The sequence below is a fragment of the Misgurnus anguillicaudatus genome, chromosome 7, assembly GCF_027580225.2.
Source record: "Misgurnus anguillicaudatus chromosome 7, ASM2758022v2, whole genome shotgun sequence".
NCBI lineage: Eukaryota > Metazoa > Chordata > Actinopteri > Cypriniformes > Cobitidae > Misgurnus > Misgurnus anguillicaudatus.
The window spans coordinates 16951722-16970189 of record NC_073343.2 but is presented as its reverse complement, the minus strand read 5'-3'; the positions used below and the strand labels follow the sequence as shown (position 1 = coordinate 16970189).

The window sequence follows — 18468 nt, the reverse complement described above, 5'->3', positions numbered from 1 at the left end:
TGGCTGGCTTAATGCAATAACTTAAAGTCCTGTGTGAGGTTCACGGACTACAATGAGACTACTGTAAATCAAGACTGTCTAGACTCAATCCTGTTTAAACAAAGAACCTTACTAAGTTTAAAGGGTTAAAAACAATTTCGTTAATAATGTGTATAGTCATAGGCTCCAATTGCCAAAACTGCTGCGGCAAAGCCGCTTTAAGGCCAGAAGGCAAGAAGGAAGATTGAATTGATGCCAGTGGAGGAGAGGCTTAACTACACTGAATAAATTGATTCGTTAGGAAATAACTTATCATTTAAAAATTGACAGCCTGTCTGCTGATCTTGTTTACGTTCTGCACTAAACAATACTTTTGTTTGGAAAATATACTCTTGTATGCTAAATATACTCTTGGCAGCACTGCATTTCAACCACAATGCCAACAGAGAAGATGCGCGAACCAGTGATGGTGAGGTGTGTTATGCGGTTAGCTACTCAAGGTTCTGCAAAGGTGGCAGGGAAGTCTTTTGAATGAAACGCTATCATACAGTAAGCAGTGTCAGTTAGTTCCTAAATATCATTAAAGGGGCGGTGAATTTGTCGATTTTATTGTTTTATACTGTTGTCTGATGTCTACTTCATTGACAGCTTCATTCCCGTCATTACATGTGGGGAAATGTTTTAAAAACATTAATGTGTAAAAATTGCAGCCGAACACATATGTTTGGACCACAAAAGATTCTGGGTGCTAAAGATGATACACATAAATGACAATACGTATAGTAAAGTATAAACAAAACTTTATACTCGACAACACAGTAAGCGGGCATCACAATCTAAACTGCGGCTGATGAATCCTTCTTTATCACTAACTTTGTATATTTCTTTTGTTATATTACAGTCGTATTGTTAAGTGTTGTACCTTTCGTTTAATGTTTTTAGTAAATTAAAACAGCCAAACATATGTGTTTAGACACGGATGTTACAACGGGACATATCAAGCAATCTCCTCTAACAAAGCAATAGTGAAACGCAGTAACTTTAATAAAGTTAAATGTTTAACTTACTATGTATACTGCTGTGTCATTTTTGTCAGATCCAATATTAGTGGTGCTTTTAATCACAGTCTTTCTGCAAATCCAGCATCGACTTCTTTACAAATGAATCCGCGGTACACAACGTAAACAAATACTCCCCACGCGAACTGGAACTACTTTAAATACAAACTTTATCCACGCATTCCTAATGTTATGTTCTGAGCCTCCATTATCCAGCGTCTGTGTTCTTCCCATAGACGGTTCTTCCACAACCGAAAACTCTGTTACCATGGTTACTCTATCATAACAGATCACCGTGTCAAAATAAAAGTTTCTCAGAAAAAATTTTTTTAAAAGTCATTTTGGTTACATTTGGCAATCTTTAAAGACATCTTTACTGATTGTTGAGACACACGTGTGTCACGCGAAGCTGTGGGCTACAAAAGTGGTCGTTGTATTTTGCTTTGGGGAGGTGCTTCAATTCTACTTTGACGTCATATATTATTTCGGACGTTTTCAGTTCTGAAACTTGCAAGATGTTCATTTAAGTATGATGACCTCTTATATAACAAATTATCAAGTTCAAATTGAGTATTTGATTCAACGCTCCTTTAAGTCAGACTATGAGTCAACAATGACTGTGATTTAAACTGTTCCTTCTCCCTGCATTTGCATCAGCCCCTTACAGAGTCACTAATGGCACTTTTCCATTGCATAGTACCCAACGGGTTGGGTCGAGTTAGCTTTTCTACTGTGTACAGGGCATAGTACCTGATACTTTCTTTATTACCACCTCGGTTGAGGTTCCAAACGAGCTGAGCTCACAATAAAATGTGATGTAAAACATTGATGAGACAATTGTCACTACCAACGTTACCACTATATGCTAAATTAGCTTTACCTTGTCATCTTTTGTAAGTTCCCAAACTCCCTTTTAGTGGTAAAAAACATCCACTGGCTGAGAATCAGAAACACCATACTAGTGTTTTCCAGGTTTGTAGTTTGTGGCGGCACATCTGCATGTTTGCACAGCATTTTTGCGACTTAAAGGTGCAGTATGTAATTTTTAGAAGTATCTTTTCACAGAAATGCAAAATAATATACACAACTATATTATCAGGGGTGTATAAAGACCGTTCATAATGAACCGTTACGTGTTTATTACCTTAGAATGAGACGTTTTTATCTATATACACGGAGGGTCCCCTTACATGGAAGTCGCCATTTTGGGCCGCCATGTTTCTACAGAAGCCCTTAACGGACAAACTTTTTTAACTAAGTTGTCTCCGACGATGACATGTTTGTCCGGTGGTGCCTACAGTAGCTTCTCTATGTGTTTCAAAAGCGAGGGGAAGCAGTGGACTGAGCCGTTGGTTGCAATTCACAACCTCACCACTAAATGCCGCTAAAATTTACACACTGCACCTTTAAATGAGGCTCAGCGGAGCACATCGACTGATTTCATGGGTGTTTGTACAGAAACTCATTTGAGACAGAGGTAGTGATAAACGCAATGTGAAAACATCTATTTGTGGCATTTATATTTGATTTTGTGGGGACTGATAAATAACTGCATTCCAATAATGCTCCCTCTGTTGCTCGCACCCACTTGTATGATGTCACAGCAGTAGGCAGCGCAAATAAAACAACACACCTATAATCCCTCCCACTTTGAAGTGGTACTAAACTCAATGGAAAAACTAAGCGACCCGAAGTCAAGTGAGATGACACCACCTGTCCGTGGGGTACTATGCAATGGAAAAACTCCACAGGCTTTATGAGAATGCAGTAATGTCTTTCACTACACCTGCTCCTCTCTCCAGATCCCTCCAGAGGATCAACAAGGATGAGACTGTTGGCATCTATCTTGCACATCATTCATGATTTAACACATTACCACATTAGTATGATACCCACACAGATGTTGAGCAAGTTACTGAAAATTTGTTAAACGTTTTTAAAGATCAGATGGTATATTTTTCTTTCGGCGCTATATAAACAAAACTGAATTGAATAAACCATAAATGCAGATCTGTTTGGTATATATCTGATCTTATCTTAAAGGTGCAGTGTGTAAATTTTAAAAGGATTTCTTGACAGAAATGCCAAATAATATACAAAACTATATTATCATGGGTGTATAAAGACCTTTTAAAAATTAACCATTATGTTTTTATTACCTTAGGCCCAGCGGACAACTTGCCTATATTCTGCGTATTGGTATCAATATTTATAGACTTACACCAATGGCATCAAAAGTGTGACTTACTGTACGTTCACACTGCAGCCGGGCGAGAGTGTCAAAAAATGCTCTGGCTACCCTGCCAAAATTATTCTATGGGTTTCCGCCTTCCGATTGGTTTGCAGCCGAACCACCTCCTAGATAATTACCATAAAGTTGAGCTGATTTCAACTCTACTCGGCCCTCACACCGTCCAAGACGCGCCGCATCTTTTCGCCAACTTCCAGCCATTTTGATGCTCTCACCACATAGTTAGGTGGTCATGACCTAAATATAAGCAACTTATAATTGAAACACATTCATTCAGATTGTTTTAATATTTAAATCTTTAATTTACTATTAATACGTACATATATTAAATAAATTAGTAATAGTAATAAATTATCCTCGCCCTAAACACATTCTCATTTCTGCTGGCCTGGAGAGGTCCATGCTCCTGTCTATATAAGTGCTATATGTAGCACATGGGTTCGAACAGCACGCCTCAAAGCTTGGGTGCAGAGTCAGCCACTGCACATGAAGTCTAAAGCACAGTATGCATCCAACTTCCTGCAGCACTGACTTTCCTCAATTGTGACAAAAGGTTGGATTTTCCACACAAGAACCTATTACACAAGAACGTGTTTCAGGAAAATGTTTCCCTCCCTTCTTATGTGGTGATGAGAAACCACTGTAGCACTATGAATACTTACTATGAATAGGAGACAATGAAACCCTCAATACGAATGCTCTGGCGCCCTGTCCTGCCATCCAGTTGTAAGAACCAATCATTTATTGATAAAACTGACAATTCTCTGGGGGAGAATTGTGTGAGGCACTGGCTTAGCTGTGTTTAGCTGTGAAACAACCTCAAAAAAATATTTTTTGCGCAATCTGAACTTGTGTGAAAATGTTACAGTTAATATCAGTTTTAATTGTTGGTCAGAAATATATTGTTTAATTGTGATTTTAGTATGACTGTAGTAATATTTTAGAAATATTGTGAATGTAATCTTACCGTAGTATCCACAGCAGTGACTGTGGTGGTGGGAACTAGTTTGGCGGCTACACTTGTGGACTCACACACTACACAGCCCTGTGGCCCCAAGGTTACAATGACTGAACCACAACCTTTGTGAAGAAGATCTAGGCCAACTTGTTTGGCATCTTCCACAGAGGACACAGGCAGCCCTGTTAACAGCTCTGCCTGTAAGATAATGAAAAACAAACATTTAATATATAAATAATGTTTACAATTATTATACAACTATGTTAAAACTGTCTGGCTCACTGTTTGTCTGCCTGTCTGTTCCCCTTTTAATTCATTTTTTGTCACCCTCAGGACTAAATTTCCCATCATCCTCCATGCTCCCTCACCTGTTTCATGTCTACAATCAGCCTGACCTGCCAGCGTGATCATCTCCACTCCATTTAAGCTTACTCTGTCTATGTTATGCTGTGTTTAATTGTTACTTCTGTTTTGGAATTTACCCTGTGGATATTAAAAAGCCTATTTGAATTCTTCATCTTTGTTCATGTTTCTTCTTCAACATAGTCACTCCCGTAACAGAAGACCAGACCCACACTGCTGACAGCATGATTTCCCACAAGGACCACCACCTTTTCCACCTCCACAAAAATGGTTGTTATGTGGAGGTATTTTGGCCTTTTCCCATCTTGTGAGCTGGAGTGATTCTATTCTCAGTTCAAGCCTTTGGCTGGGACTGCATGATGATTTGTTTTTGCTCCTGTCTCCTGATCTATGCAAGTTGTCAATTTCATTAATAATATCCTTCATTTAAAAAGCCCTTAAGATTTGAACCGGCAACTCTCAGGTTAAAAGCCTGACTCTCTAACCACTAGGCTACAATTTCCCCCGATGGCTCATATTTTGTTGTTGATATAGTCGATGAGGACAAATTTTCTAACTATCTAGCCACATCCCTAGACCAGTGGGGTGCTTCCGTTCACTCCAAGACTGTGTCAGAATCCTCCACTTATGTTAAAGCCACTTATGTCATTCTCCTTAACAGTGTGAGGTGCACACTCACTCTCCTAAACTCGTGAGGTGCTTGCTCACTCTCCTGAACTCCATGAGGAGCTTGCTCACTCTTCTGAACTCTGTGAGGTGCTCGCTCGCTCACTCTTCTGAACTCTGTGAGGTGCTCGCTCGCTCTCCTGAAATCTGTGAGGTGCTTGCTCACTCTCCTGAAATCTGTGAGGTGCTTGCTCACTCTCCTGAACTCTGTGAGGTGCTCACTCACTCTTCTGAACTCTGTGAGGTGCTCACTCACTCTTCTGAACTCTGTGAGGTGCTTGCTCACGCTCCTGAACTCTGTGAGGTGCTTGCTCACTCTTCTGAATTCTGTGAGGTGCTCGCTCACTCTCCTGAACTCTTTGAGGTGCTCGCTCACTCTCCTGAGCTCTGTGAGGAGCTTGCTCACTCTTTTGAATTCTGTGAGGCGCTCGCTCACTCTTCTGAACTCTGTGAGGTGCTCGCTCACTCCCGAGGTCAAAGTGGAGCCTGCTCTCCTCTCAATGCTTAGTCCAGCTCTTGTGGTGGCTCCGGAGGTCGTTGTGATGTACTTGACGGTCATTGCATATGTTTGGGCAGCACACACCTCTGAAATATTTCCCAACAAAATTGTGGGGGGGTGTCAACCTGTTATGGCACCGTCGGTTACTCCTGTGCTTCAGAGTTATGGCCACGGCGGTCACCTGTATCTCGTGTGCTCCGGTCTCCAGCATCATGGTCACAAATACTGTCTGTATCTCCTGTGCTTCAGTCTCTGTCTTCGGTGCAGGCTGCATTAATGCCTATTTGTTTTCTTCCGGTAATGACTGATGCACGTTAACGAGAGAGTGGGTTACCAGTGTATGACGTAGGACGTAGTGGCATAGTGACGAATGCGGAAGTGCAGAGAGCAAAACATAACGGCAATAGAAATCTAAAACAGGGATTTAAAGAAAATGGCAGAGGATTTCAATATTAGATAAGAGGATATTGAGTTTTTTGCCTGTTGTTCTGTATTTGTCACTACGCCTCACACGCTAAGTCATACGCCGGAAACGCACTCTCTCATGAGTGTGTGTCAGTTGTCACCCAAAGCTAATTTTAGCTTGTAAAGTTTTAAATATTGATATTTTTCTTACAAAATTACATTGAATGCCCCTAAAAGTCATTTTTAAACCCCTGAAGGCGTGTGAATCGTTTCTGTGAAGGAAGGATGGACTTTTTTGGGCTTCAAATCAGAAGCTCCATTTACTCCCATTATCAAACTTGGAACAGCATAACCTTTTCTAATATACCTCAGATTGTGTTCATCTGAAAAAAGATAATCTTATAAATTGAGGATGGTTTGAAGGCGAGTACATCATGTGGTCATTTTCTTTTTTTAGGTAACTATCCCTTTAATGTGCATTAAAGATATTTTTATAGAAAAAAAACTGGCTACAGCCACTGAAATGCAACTAGGCTTTGTGGTGGCCAAAACTTAGCATTTGACTTTCGTGCATAGTGTATGTTTTTAAGCTATCATTCTATAATAGTTGGATTAGGTATTTATGTGAACACAGATTTCAGTAAAGAACGCATTAAAAATTAAACACTGTAACACATGTCATGTGTATGTACAGTACTGAGATAATGAAAACCCAAGTAATAAAATAAAATAACTTAACATAAACATTAGCCGATTTTAAAAAATGTCCATTATGCATGTTTATATCAAACTGTTTAGCTAAACTTTTTAGCTAAGAGTTTGGTGTACTCTCACCAAACCCCATAAAACAAGGCAAAACGGAAAAACACATGCATTACCCAACAATGCGCGGTTATCATCTTCTGTAAACTGCTGATGAGTCACCGTTCACTTTCACAACTGAAATTGCAGGTAAGAACCAAGTGTGTACAGATGAAGGTTAAGGTTTTAGCCTTTTAAGTCCCACCTGCACATTTTTCCAGTCAGCCTCTCAACCACATCAATGTGTCCCTGATGGTACACTCTGGTCCAAACTTTCAGTCACTCCTGAGTTTTTGCCCCAGGCCAGACTGACATACCATCTGGGGCCGCATTAACTGTTTCCCATCAATCCAAGCCATCATTTATCATATTGCCTAGCCATGATGTAAGAGAGGGAGGCTCCAAATATCACAGTTACAGTAAGAGACAGCAGGCAATGAAGTAATTCTTTGCACGTGGACAAGTAGGGGAATTTGTGGGCTGTTGTGTTTTGTTCCTGGGTCATGACCAGATGGGATAACTGGGATAGCTGTTGTGAACTCTAGTGCCTGCTTCAACAAATCTGATAACCTACAGGCAAGACGTCACCCTTTGTGGTAAAGACTAAAGTAAAACTGATTTATGGATTCATATTTATTATTTATTTTAAAAATGACTATTTATTAAGGCTATTAATCAATGAATTAAGTCTGCGTGAATAGGAGGTTGTGACCAACTTAATAATTTTGATGTATTTCAGAGCAAACCAAGATATTAGGTGAGAAAAAAGCTTGACTTGTTTATTTCTCTGCAAATTAATTGGATCTAAATAAGAAAGCAAGAAATGGAGTTTGCAGCAGAGTTAATGAAAAATTGAATGCTAAACTGTCGAACTGACGTCTTTAGAGAAAGTTTGTCATTCCAGTGTGGTACATGTTCAGATTTGGATGAAAGAAATTCAAGTTTAAAGAAAAAATAAATGTTAACCACAAAACGAGTAATGGTGCTCTAACTAAATAAATAGGGTCAATTCTAATTTCATGTGGACTTTAAAAGAGTGAAATTTGTGATGATTAAAACTTTCTATCCTAGTTAAACGTAACTGAAATTGTGTTTTCACCTCAGACTCATTGCAGCAGAAAACGTCAGATGCTTTGTAGAAATCTGAATGAAGATCTGCAATAGCAGGAGCTGGATTGAAAATGGTCTTTACTGTAAGAAATATAGAAATAGTTATACATATGTATATGTGCATATATAAAGAGTTTGGTTCCAAAACGCAATAAATCCATTTCGACTAATTTCCGTAAAAATGTGTTTTCTATACCAAGAAAGTGACAAGATGAAAACCACTTTTTTCTGTAACAAACTTTGACACAGCATCTTTAGGTTAGAATAACATAAAAAATTATAATCCATAATTTGTTTTTTAAACATTTATTATAAAAAACAGATTATTTTTTCTGCAAAATGCAATAATCCATGAAGTTATTTTTTCAAAATGATATAAATCTATTGAATGAATATATAAATGTGCATTCATCTTTCTTTGCCATGTCATATGGACTAGTGATATACACTGATTAAAAAATAGCCTATGGCATTAATCAAAACACTTATTTTGTCACTGTCACAAAACACTGTCATTGTCAATGCTGCTGTCATCCTTGGGACGTCGTCGATGAACTTTTTTGACAGCAATCAGCTGTAAAATGTTTTAGTCCTGTTCGATTTTCGTTGACTTCGCGTAAAATAATGGAACGTTTTTCATAAGATCCCCTGGGATCAATGTGATAGAATGACAGAAGCTTGATGCGGTCATGCAAGAACAAGTTACAACCGGCAAAATTACTTGAAAATTATTTATCAATTATTTGACTTTGATGGCTTACGTTTCTTCCCCACCAGAGAAAACCACCACAGGTTTATCAATGCCATCAAAATTAGTATTTTATTTTTGTTTGTTGATCATGAAGTACAAAGTAGATGAGAAAAACACAAATTCAAAGCGCCGCACTATGGGCACTATGATTTGTTGAGCGGATTTATTGCATTCCGCAGAGAAGGAGGACTGGCATTTATCGCGGTTTGGAAAAAATGGAGATAACATGACTGAACAACATGGTGGATATCGGATTTTGCATGAAATGAAGAATTGACTTTTTAATACTGACCTGATACAATACTGATTTTGGCGGTAACATAAAAAAAATGGCGTTTATTGCATTTTGGAACCGTTACTGGAATAGTTATTTACACATATTGGTAATTTTAAAAAATCCTAAAAAGGAAAACACAAACACCACAGTTAAAAGCAGCAAGACTTAACAAAATGATATATGTGCCGTAAAATACTGGGTAACACTATAATAACTGCACACAATAAATCATTAGTTAAGCATTAGTAAATAATTAATTCATCATTTATAAAGCATTGGTCCTAAATTAATAGACATTAATATAATTTTATTTTGATGCTTTATAAATTATCAAAGTATCATTTTTAAAGTATAACATTAATACATCTTTCATTATTTACAAACCAGTTATTTGTAAGTTGTCAGTGATTTATAAGAAAATTTAGAAAGTATAAGTAAATGATTAATAAACTTTTAAAATGTACATTAACACATCTTACTCAGTGTGTTAAAGGTATAGTGGAAGATTTTCGTTTTCCAGGTGGATCACATATTATTGGTCATCCCAGATGTCAATCATTCTGATGATATGTTGACGTATAACCGTCGTACGTGCTCGTCCCTAGGTTTGCTCTCTGCACATGCGCACTTTCACGTGTATGTGTGTTGTGCTACGGTGTCAACCATTGATTGAAGCTTGCGTTCTCACAGTGTTTTTTTTCAAAACGTCTGGAGGGTCGCATGAGAAAAAGTGTCTATGAATTGTATGACAGGAAGAGAAAGGACTATGAAGAAAGAAACAAGACCAGTGTTTATGGGAGACTATTTCACACGCTGGCGTGAGCTAATAGTACAGGTTGGGCTTCCCACACAAAGTTTCTACTGGAAAGGTACATTTTGTCATGCTATTTGGAGAAATCCATTTAAAATCACTGCTAGTAAAAGCTGATGTAAGCTATGATTAGCGATGCTAGCCCTGGCACAAATCATGAACCGCGCAGACACGGTAAACATGCCGACAGCAACATGTAAACAGAGCGAAGAGATGAACTAGGCTCATGCATGCTCTCTCTCTGTCTCGTGCACGCGTGTAACAGGCGTTCCCTCTCGGGAGGAGGTAGAGTGTGGTGCGTGCACATTTTTAAAAAAATGTGGAGGGGCGGTTCTTTTAAATAATTCGGGAAAATCTTTCGCTATACCTTTAATAAATGCTTTATTAACCCTCACAAGCACCGATTTTCCTTTATACGTTAGACTTCTGTAGGGGTAAAAGTGACCCCAGAAATAAAAAGAGTGATTACAAAAATACATGCATTTTTAATGAAACAAGTAATATATGAATTTTGTTGTTTACTCCCCATCTATACATCAATGCTGTGTTTTTGGAGAAATGAAGTACTTTTGGTGAGAAACATCATCAGGCGTGAAGCAGGCCTGTATGAGGACCTCCTTACTACAGTTAAAATTAAAAAGCTGAAATGGTATGGACATGTTGTCAGAGCCAATAACATGTCTACAACAATCCTTCAAGGTAGTGTCCCAGGTGGCAGAAGACGAGGTAGACAGAGAAAGAAGTGGGCGGACAACATTACAGAATGGACCATGAAAAGCTTCGCAGAGACACAGGCACTAGCACATGACCAAGAAAAATGGAAGGACCTGATCAGATGTTAAACAGTGCAGCGACCCGACGACCACACCAGGTCATGGGACTGATGATGATGACCACTAAATTCCTCAACTATACCATTAGCTTGCCTGTAAAATATGAATTTTTTATGAAAAAATCACATAAATTATGATAAAAATTTGATTTAAATTAGGGATGTTAACAATTAATTGATCTTCGATTAATTGTCGATAAGAATTAAATCGATAAAACTCCCCACTGGAAGGGTTTCAGGACAAGCCTGGCGGATACAACTCGAGCCACTTTTTGTGCATTTATTGGGTACATATAACTTACACATCCAGATATATGTGACGTTTAGTTCGTCACTTAACTAATCGGTTTGATCGCTAGGTTGTAAACCTGCAATGAAAACAAACAAACACCAAAATGAACTTATGAAATTACACAAAGATATACATTTTCGATCTGAAATACTAGCAATGCCAGTTTACAAACACGATTGCTGTGTTCTGCCTAGCTCATTCTGTGAGCTTATTCCCGCTCCACCTACAGTAAGCAGTCAGCTGCTGGGATCCAACTGGGTTTACTGGATCATTAGATGCTAAGGGAGGGCAGAACATTACCACCACACTAGGATCGAGGTGTGTTTCTAATTTGGCATTTGCACTACCGCATTGCCAGTTCCGCTGTATTCTGTTGATGTCGAGGTACGGGGCCATGTTTTCGCTTCATTCTCGTTCTTTCACGCTATCTTTCACGCAGATGCTAGGAGCAGGTATGCTTGTTACTGCTCAAGTTGGGCTCGGCCTAGCCACTGCTGTCATACTGTAACATTTTGCTTTTGTGCTGTAGTGCTGCAATACTGTGACTGTATGCATTCTGTTCTGGATGAGCTTTGATTGAGTCCTAAGCATTGCGGTGTATGGACATGAGTAAGCTCCACTGGGGTTGCTCTTTGCTATTCTCACTGCGTTATTGGATACAATCTCCCATAGCGTCAGTGGACGCAATGTCGAGTGACCGCTCTCAATAGGGAATGTCTCATTGAGAGAAAGGAACGAGACACTGCGTAAGCCGCTGTGTCACTGCTCAGATCAGCTCTACTGTTCGTTCAGTTGAAAGAATCTGAGAATTTTGCCACCTAAACAGCCAATATAGTAGTGGAAGTCACAGCCTTATATCCCGTCATGGTCGGCATTGGCCAATACACTGGCGTTATTCAATAAAGCTTCAGAGAAACCGTAAGAGGGAGGAGTTCCAATAGCGTCAGCGGACGCAATGTCTCGTTCCCATCTCTCAGGGAACCGAGGTTACGATAGCAACCGAGACATTATAAAACTATTCACTGTAATAAAGGTGCTGTATTTCATGAAATATTACTTACTGTGCAAATAGACTGAATGAGCAAAACACCGGGGCTGAAATAAACCATCTTCAGTTCCCACCGTGAACCTGACTGGAAACTCCTTTTGGCGCCAGGGAAAATGTGTGCGCATGCGCAAAGAACCAACCTATTTTTTTCACTGAATTTAAAGAGCTACTAATTTAAGCACAAAAAAGTTTATATATTTATTGTTGGGGCCTGCCACAAAACGCATTATTTTTCTCATAATATTGATATTTGCAACACCTCTCTCTAAAACGCTTGATTGCAGCGCGTGTCTCTACAAAGCCCCACCCCCACAAACGGAAAGTATACTCTGATTGGTCAGGGGTTCTAAACGATTGTGATTGGTCAATCCTTGTAGCGTTCGAAATGTCCATTACCAAAATCCGGTTTCAGCATCTCCTGCGTGTACAGATAATCAAACAAAATTGTCTTTGTAACACAAACACATTTTTATAGGTTCAAAAATAGTGTCTGTTGTAGTTGCCAGCAAAGGACCCAGGTATGAATTTTTGTCAATATCGCACACCCCTAGGCTGCATAAATGCGCAAAGGTAAGCTATTATTAGAGTAATAAATTATTTTACACTTTTATGCGCATGCCCAGTTACGGGATTGGTCATGTTACATGCGTTTATGGTGGTGTATAGTGTGGATGAAGATTCTTTTTAAAATGCCAGTATAAACGAGGATCGTTTTCATTTTAAAATGCAGTTTTAAAACGAAAATGCTCTAATATAAACAGGGCCTTAGTTTGAGCCTGAATCAGATTCAGAGAGTTTGCAGAAAGAAACAAATCTAACATGCTTAGGACGTTTGTTTTGTAATAATGTACAGGGAGAGTTCAGATATAAAAACGAAGACTTGTAAAGTGATATTTTATCATTAAAATCTAATAACGTCCATTGATTTAATAGAATGTTTGGGTATACCAACATGGTGGCACAGTGGCTTCACAAGTGTGACGTCATGCACAATCCAGTCATTTATATTCACCTTATTTTTCACGACATTATAGTACATTACATTCATACAGTAGCCCACATGATTCCTGAGATTTCAGATGCTAGGAGGTCAGTTCATTTCTCATTCAGATATTGATAATGACCTATTAAACGACATATTTAACACTGAAGTTAAAGGTTGTGTGTATAATGTTACCGTCTCTTTTTAAAGCATCTCTCTCACACACTGTTCTGTTTAATTATGGATGCCATTTATATATTAATTCTCATGATGCAAGTTTATTTGAAATACTAACATAAAATGTTTATGGTTATATTATTTTCACAGATGCATTGATGTGTAGTGATGCAGTGGACAACTGTGAGGATGATACAAACAACATGTTCCTAAACTGTGATGCAGAACCACAATGGGAGGATCCATTCGTCTCTGACCACAACTACACTTTAAAATCACAACTCAACCTGAAGCAAGCTTCATCTGATATGGGAAAACAATGTGCGGTTTTTCCGGACAGGGCTTATCCTGGTACCAGGCTAAAATACATATTTGAGCTACAATAATTTAAAAACACCTTGTACTGACATACCTCAACATGTATGAGTGCCATTGTTTTGTCACAAGATGCGCACCAGTCTTGTTTTTTTGTAGGGATTGTTTGTAAAAACTAAAATGTCCTAATATAATTAAGGCCTAGTCCTGTAAACCCTGTCCAAGAAACTGCTTCAATGTGTTGAGCTGGCACAAATGTTCATATATCTGCTGAGAAACAACCATCTTTGTCAGCTTTACACAGGGTTGATATTGCATCCATTAAACAGTCGCCAAGCACTTTACCAGTACATACACCAACAGCTTCCAGAAATACGCTTGGGATCAGCTCCTGATGACTCTGATAAAGCTGTCTTTTAATTTATTGCAGGGTGGTCTTGCTGAAAAGTTTCTTAGTCCATAGTTATTTTTATAAACCTTTACAATGTGACCTGATTTTACATGTAAAGTTACATTAAACCTATGTGATCAGATGTCATGCAGTGCTATTAAACATTTACAATGTGATCTGTTGTGCATTTATATTAAACCTTTACAATGTGATCAAATGTTACCTGCCATGCAGTTATATTAAACCTTTACAATGTGATATGATGTTGTGCATTTATATCAAACCTTTACAATGTGATCAGATGTTACCTACCATGCAGTTATATTAAACCTTTACAATGTGATCAGATGTTACCTGCCATGCAGTTATATTAAACCTTTACTATGTGATCAACTGTTACCTGTCATGCAGCTATATAAACCTTTACAATGTGATCAGATATTATCTGTAAGGAATTTCCTAAACCATATGTGAGCTTTGTAGATTCCACTTAAAAGGATTTAAGTCTCCTGATTTTAAGGAATAAGTGTTGGCAAGTTTGCAAATGAATACTATCATGGTACATTACCACATAAAAACGAAATAGTTATTGGACTGGCTAAGGTGCACATTTGCTTTAAAAAAGACGAAATCACTGTGTAAATATTGGTAGGCATAAGTACTTTTAATAATTTTCACTGCTGCATCAACTCCTTCTGACAGGACGAGGTAATTTAATATGCCCCATAGGTTACTTGCCGCGGCCGATTCATATCGTCTAACTACGAGACGATTGATGGGACAATATAAGACTATCCGAGCGTCGTATGAAGTTTTAACCGTGCTACTAATTTAAAACATTTACAGCAGTAGCGATATTTGTCATTTCACTAAACTAATAGGGGCGGTTTCCAGGACAGGGATTAGACTAGTACTAGAATAAAATAAATTTAAGAGCTGTCCAAACTCAAATCAACTTTCACTGACGTACCTTAAAATACATCAGTGCCCTTTGTTTTGCCTCAAAATGCACATAAGTAATGTTTTTAGTATGGTATGTTTGTTAAAACTAGTTATATTTCCCAATTAAAATCAGGTCTAGTCCTGGCTTAAGCTAATCCCTGTCCGGGAAATCGCCCCATAGTGAACTACAAACAATCTTCTAACCACCAAACTAACCACCGAATGCACTGTGCCATATTAGCAGCGGAAGTCGGTTGACAAAATGCGGAAGAGCAAAGAATTAAAAAGGGGCGTGGCAGAATAAGGTGAATAGATCAGTGACTAGATCAGATGAAGAATCTATCTTTGGAGAACATTACAATTGCCTGGGAAGAAGAACTGGCCAATGAAATCTGGGAACAATGTCTGGAATTGATCCACAGCTGCTCCATTAATGCCAGACATTGTCTTATACAAGTTAAAGTAGTTCATAGGCTTTATGATTCCAAATGTAAATTTAACAAAACATTTCCAGAAATCTCTCCATTGTGTGACAACTATTAATTTTTAGAAGCCAATCTGTCTTACAGCTATGTCTTTTGTCCTAAATTACAGAATTACTATAACAAAATATTTTGAGTTTTTTTCCAATACATTGGAAATTCCTATTGAACCAGATTTAATTATATTTGGAGTCTCTGAAGAATTCCTGAGACTTACATGGACACAACAACAATTTGTTTCTTATGGGTTGATCTCGGCCAAAAAACTTATCCTTTTTGGGAAGAAAAAAGAGGTCAGAACACTTAAACTTTTGCTGGCTAAGTTGTTGAGTACTCTACATTTGGAAAGAATTAGGTATTCCCTAATAGACTTTGTTATCTGAAAAAAATTGGTCCCCTTTTATCTCCTTTTTACAAACCTGTGATTAACAGATTAAACCTGTGATTAATGTTATGCCTTTTTTAATACTAGGTAGCACTTATAGTTTGGGGTTTTTTTGGGGGGGGGTCTTTGATTTGTGTTTATTATGAAAATATAAGTTGTTTTGATAAAATACATGTTTGTATATTAAAAAAACTATGAAACTATGTGACTATTTGACAATTTTTATAAAATACATAAAAGTAAAAACGGAATAGGCAATGAGTAAACACTGAATAATGGCTATATTTCTTCAATGCAGGTCAAAAGTAGAAAATGTGTGTTAACTTCATAGCTTAGTGAAATGTATTACATTTCAGGGGAAAATCAAAGCTAGACAGTGTTAATAAAAATGTATTAGGAAAACGTGCATCAGATTCTTTTCCAGTAAGTCTGTGTGGGTGGAAAGTGCATAATACAAGCCTTGAGTTCTGGCTAAGTGCTATCTGTACACGTCATTGTCTGATGAATTCATTGCAAGTGATAATTTGGGCTAATGGCATGTCTCTTAACACTAAATATGGTCTGCTAAAAGGCAAAGCAGCATGTATCTGGGCAGTTCTTAGGTGGTGAATGTAAATGTCGGGGTGCGTTGGTGTGGGGGGTATCCATCTGTGTCACCCATCTGTGGATGGAGCTTGTTGCATCATTGTGCAAATCCATGAGGCGGGTACAGGATGTCTCTGACTTTGATCATACATGGTTCTAATGATATCTGAGACACTGAGACAGCTGGTTGTGTAATTTTCCATAGGAGGACCGATCATGTATATTTACAACCCCAAATCAGATAAAGTTGGGACACTGTAGAAATTGTGAGTAAAAAAGTAATGGAATAATTTACAAATCTCATAAACTTATATTTTATTCACAATAGAATATAGATAACATATCAAATGTTGAAAGTGAGATATTTTGAAATGTCATGCCAAATATTGGCTCATTTTGGATTTCATGAGAGCTACACATTCCAAAAAATGTTGGGACAGGTAGCAATAAGAGGCTAGAAAATTTAAATGCACATATAAGGAACAGTTGAAGGACCATTTGCAACTTATTAGGTCAATTGTCAACATGATTGGGTATAAAAAGAGCCTCTCAGAGTGTCAGTGTCTGTCAGAAGTCAAGATGGGCAGAGAATCACCAATTCCCCCAATACTGCAGTGAAAAATAGTTTTCTGAGTTTCTCAGAGAAAAATTGTAAAGAGATTGAAGTTATCATCATCTACAGTGCATAATATCATTCAAAGATTCAGAGAATCTGGAACAATTTCTGTGCGCAAGGGTCAAGGCTGAAAAACCATACTGGATGCCCGTGATCTTCGGGCTCTTAGACGGCACTGCATCACATACAGGAATGCTACTGTAATGGAAATCACAACATGGGCCCAGGAATACTTCCAGAAAACATTGTCGGTGAACACAATCCACCGTGTCTTTCGCCGTTGCCAGCTAAAACTCTATAGGTCAAAAAAGAAGCCATATCTAAACATGATCCAGAAGCACAGGCGTTTTCCCTGGACAAGGCTCATTTAAAATGGACTTTGGCAGTGTGAAAAACTGTTCTGTGGTCCAATGAATCAAAATTTGAAGTTCTTTTTGGAAAACTGGGATGCCATTTCATCCGGACTAAAGAGGACAATGACAACCCAAGTTGTTATTAGCGCTCTTTTCAGAAGCCTGCATCTCTGATGGTTTGGGGTTGCATGAGTGCGTGTGGCATGGCCAGCTTACACATCTGGAAAGGCACCATCAATCCTGAAATGTTTATCCAAGTTTTAGATACACATGATCCCATTCAGACGTCGTCTCTTTCAGGTAAGACCTTGCATTTTCCAACATGACAATGCCAGACCACATACTGCATCAATTACAACATCATGGCTGCGTAGAAGAAGGATCTGGGTACTGAAATGGCCAGCCTGCAGTCCAGATCTTTCACCCATAGAAAACATTTGGTGCATCATAAAGAGGAAGATGTGACAAAGAAGACCTAAGACAGTTGAGCAACTAGAAGTCTAAATTAGACAAGAATGGGACAATATTCCTATTCCTAAACATTGGTCCTCCTTTTCTGGCCTCTTATCGCTACCTGTCCCAACTTTTTTTGGAATGTGTAGCTCTCATGAAATCCAAAATGAGCCAATATTTGGCATGACATTTCAAAATATATCACTTTCAACATTTGATATGTTGTCTATATTCACAATTTCTACAGTGTCCCAACTTTTTCGGATTTGGGGTTGTATATAAAACTTTATGGGCCAGATTTACTAAACTGGGCATATAAGCAATTCCACTAAGGGGAGATGGGAGTGGTAAAATCTGCTGGTTATTTACTAAAAAGGCGTACATAAATAACACAGGCTGATTTTCTATAATGACCAATGTAATCTACTAAGAGCAGCGCAAATTAGTTCAGGGTCGCAAATAAGCAGAGCTGACGCTCTTGAGGTGCAAGTGATCTACTAATGCCTGATGCGTCTGAGTTCAGCACCACACAATCGCAGCGGAAAATCTGGGGTGTGAAATCCCAGCTAACGAAGCCATAGTACATCGAAAAGAACTGGAGGACAAAAAAATGAAGGCTTACAAGAAGTTTTCAAACGTCTGGTATTGTGTGACGACTTCTAGTGACTCCTCTTTTATTTTTATTT

General features: G+C 38.3%; 1 protein-coding gene across 4 annotated transcripts in view; it reads right to left on the bottom strand.

The window, feature by feature from the left end:
* LOC141348949 (ribokinase-like) overlaps positions 1–18468 on the bottom strand; it is an 82016-nt gene that overhangs the window by 15183 nt on the left and 48365 nt on the right. For 2 of the 4 annotated variants that reach the window (XM_073869485.1, XM_073869482.1), the window contains 2 exons: positions 8080–8171; positions 4256–4444 (listed from right to left, as the gene is read on the bottom strand). In XM_073869485.1, coding sequence (XP_073725586.1) covers positions 4256–4444; positions 8080–8171 — 281 coding nt within the window. Of the gene's footprint in view, positions 1–3566; positions 4053–4255; positions 4445–8079; positions 8172–18468 lie in introns of those variants that run through there. The other 2 variants (XR_012370530.1, XM_073869484.1) reach the window with 2 other exon arrangements.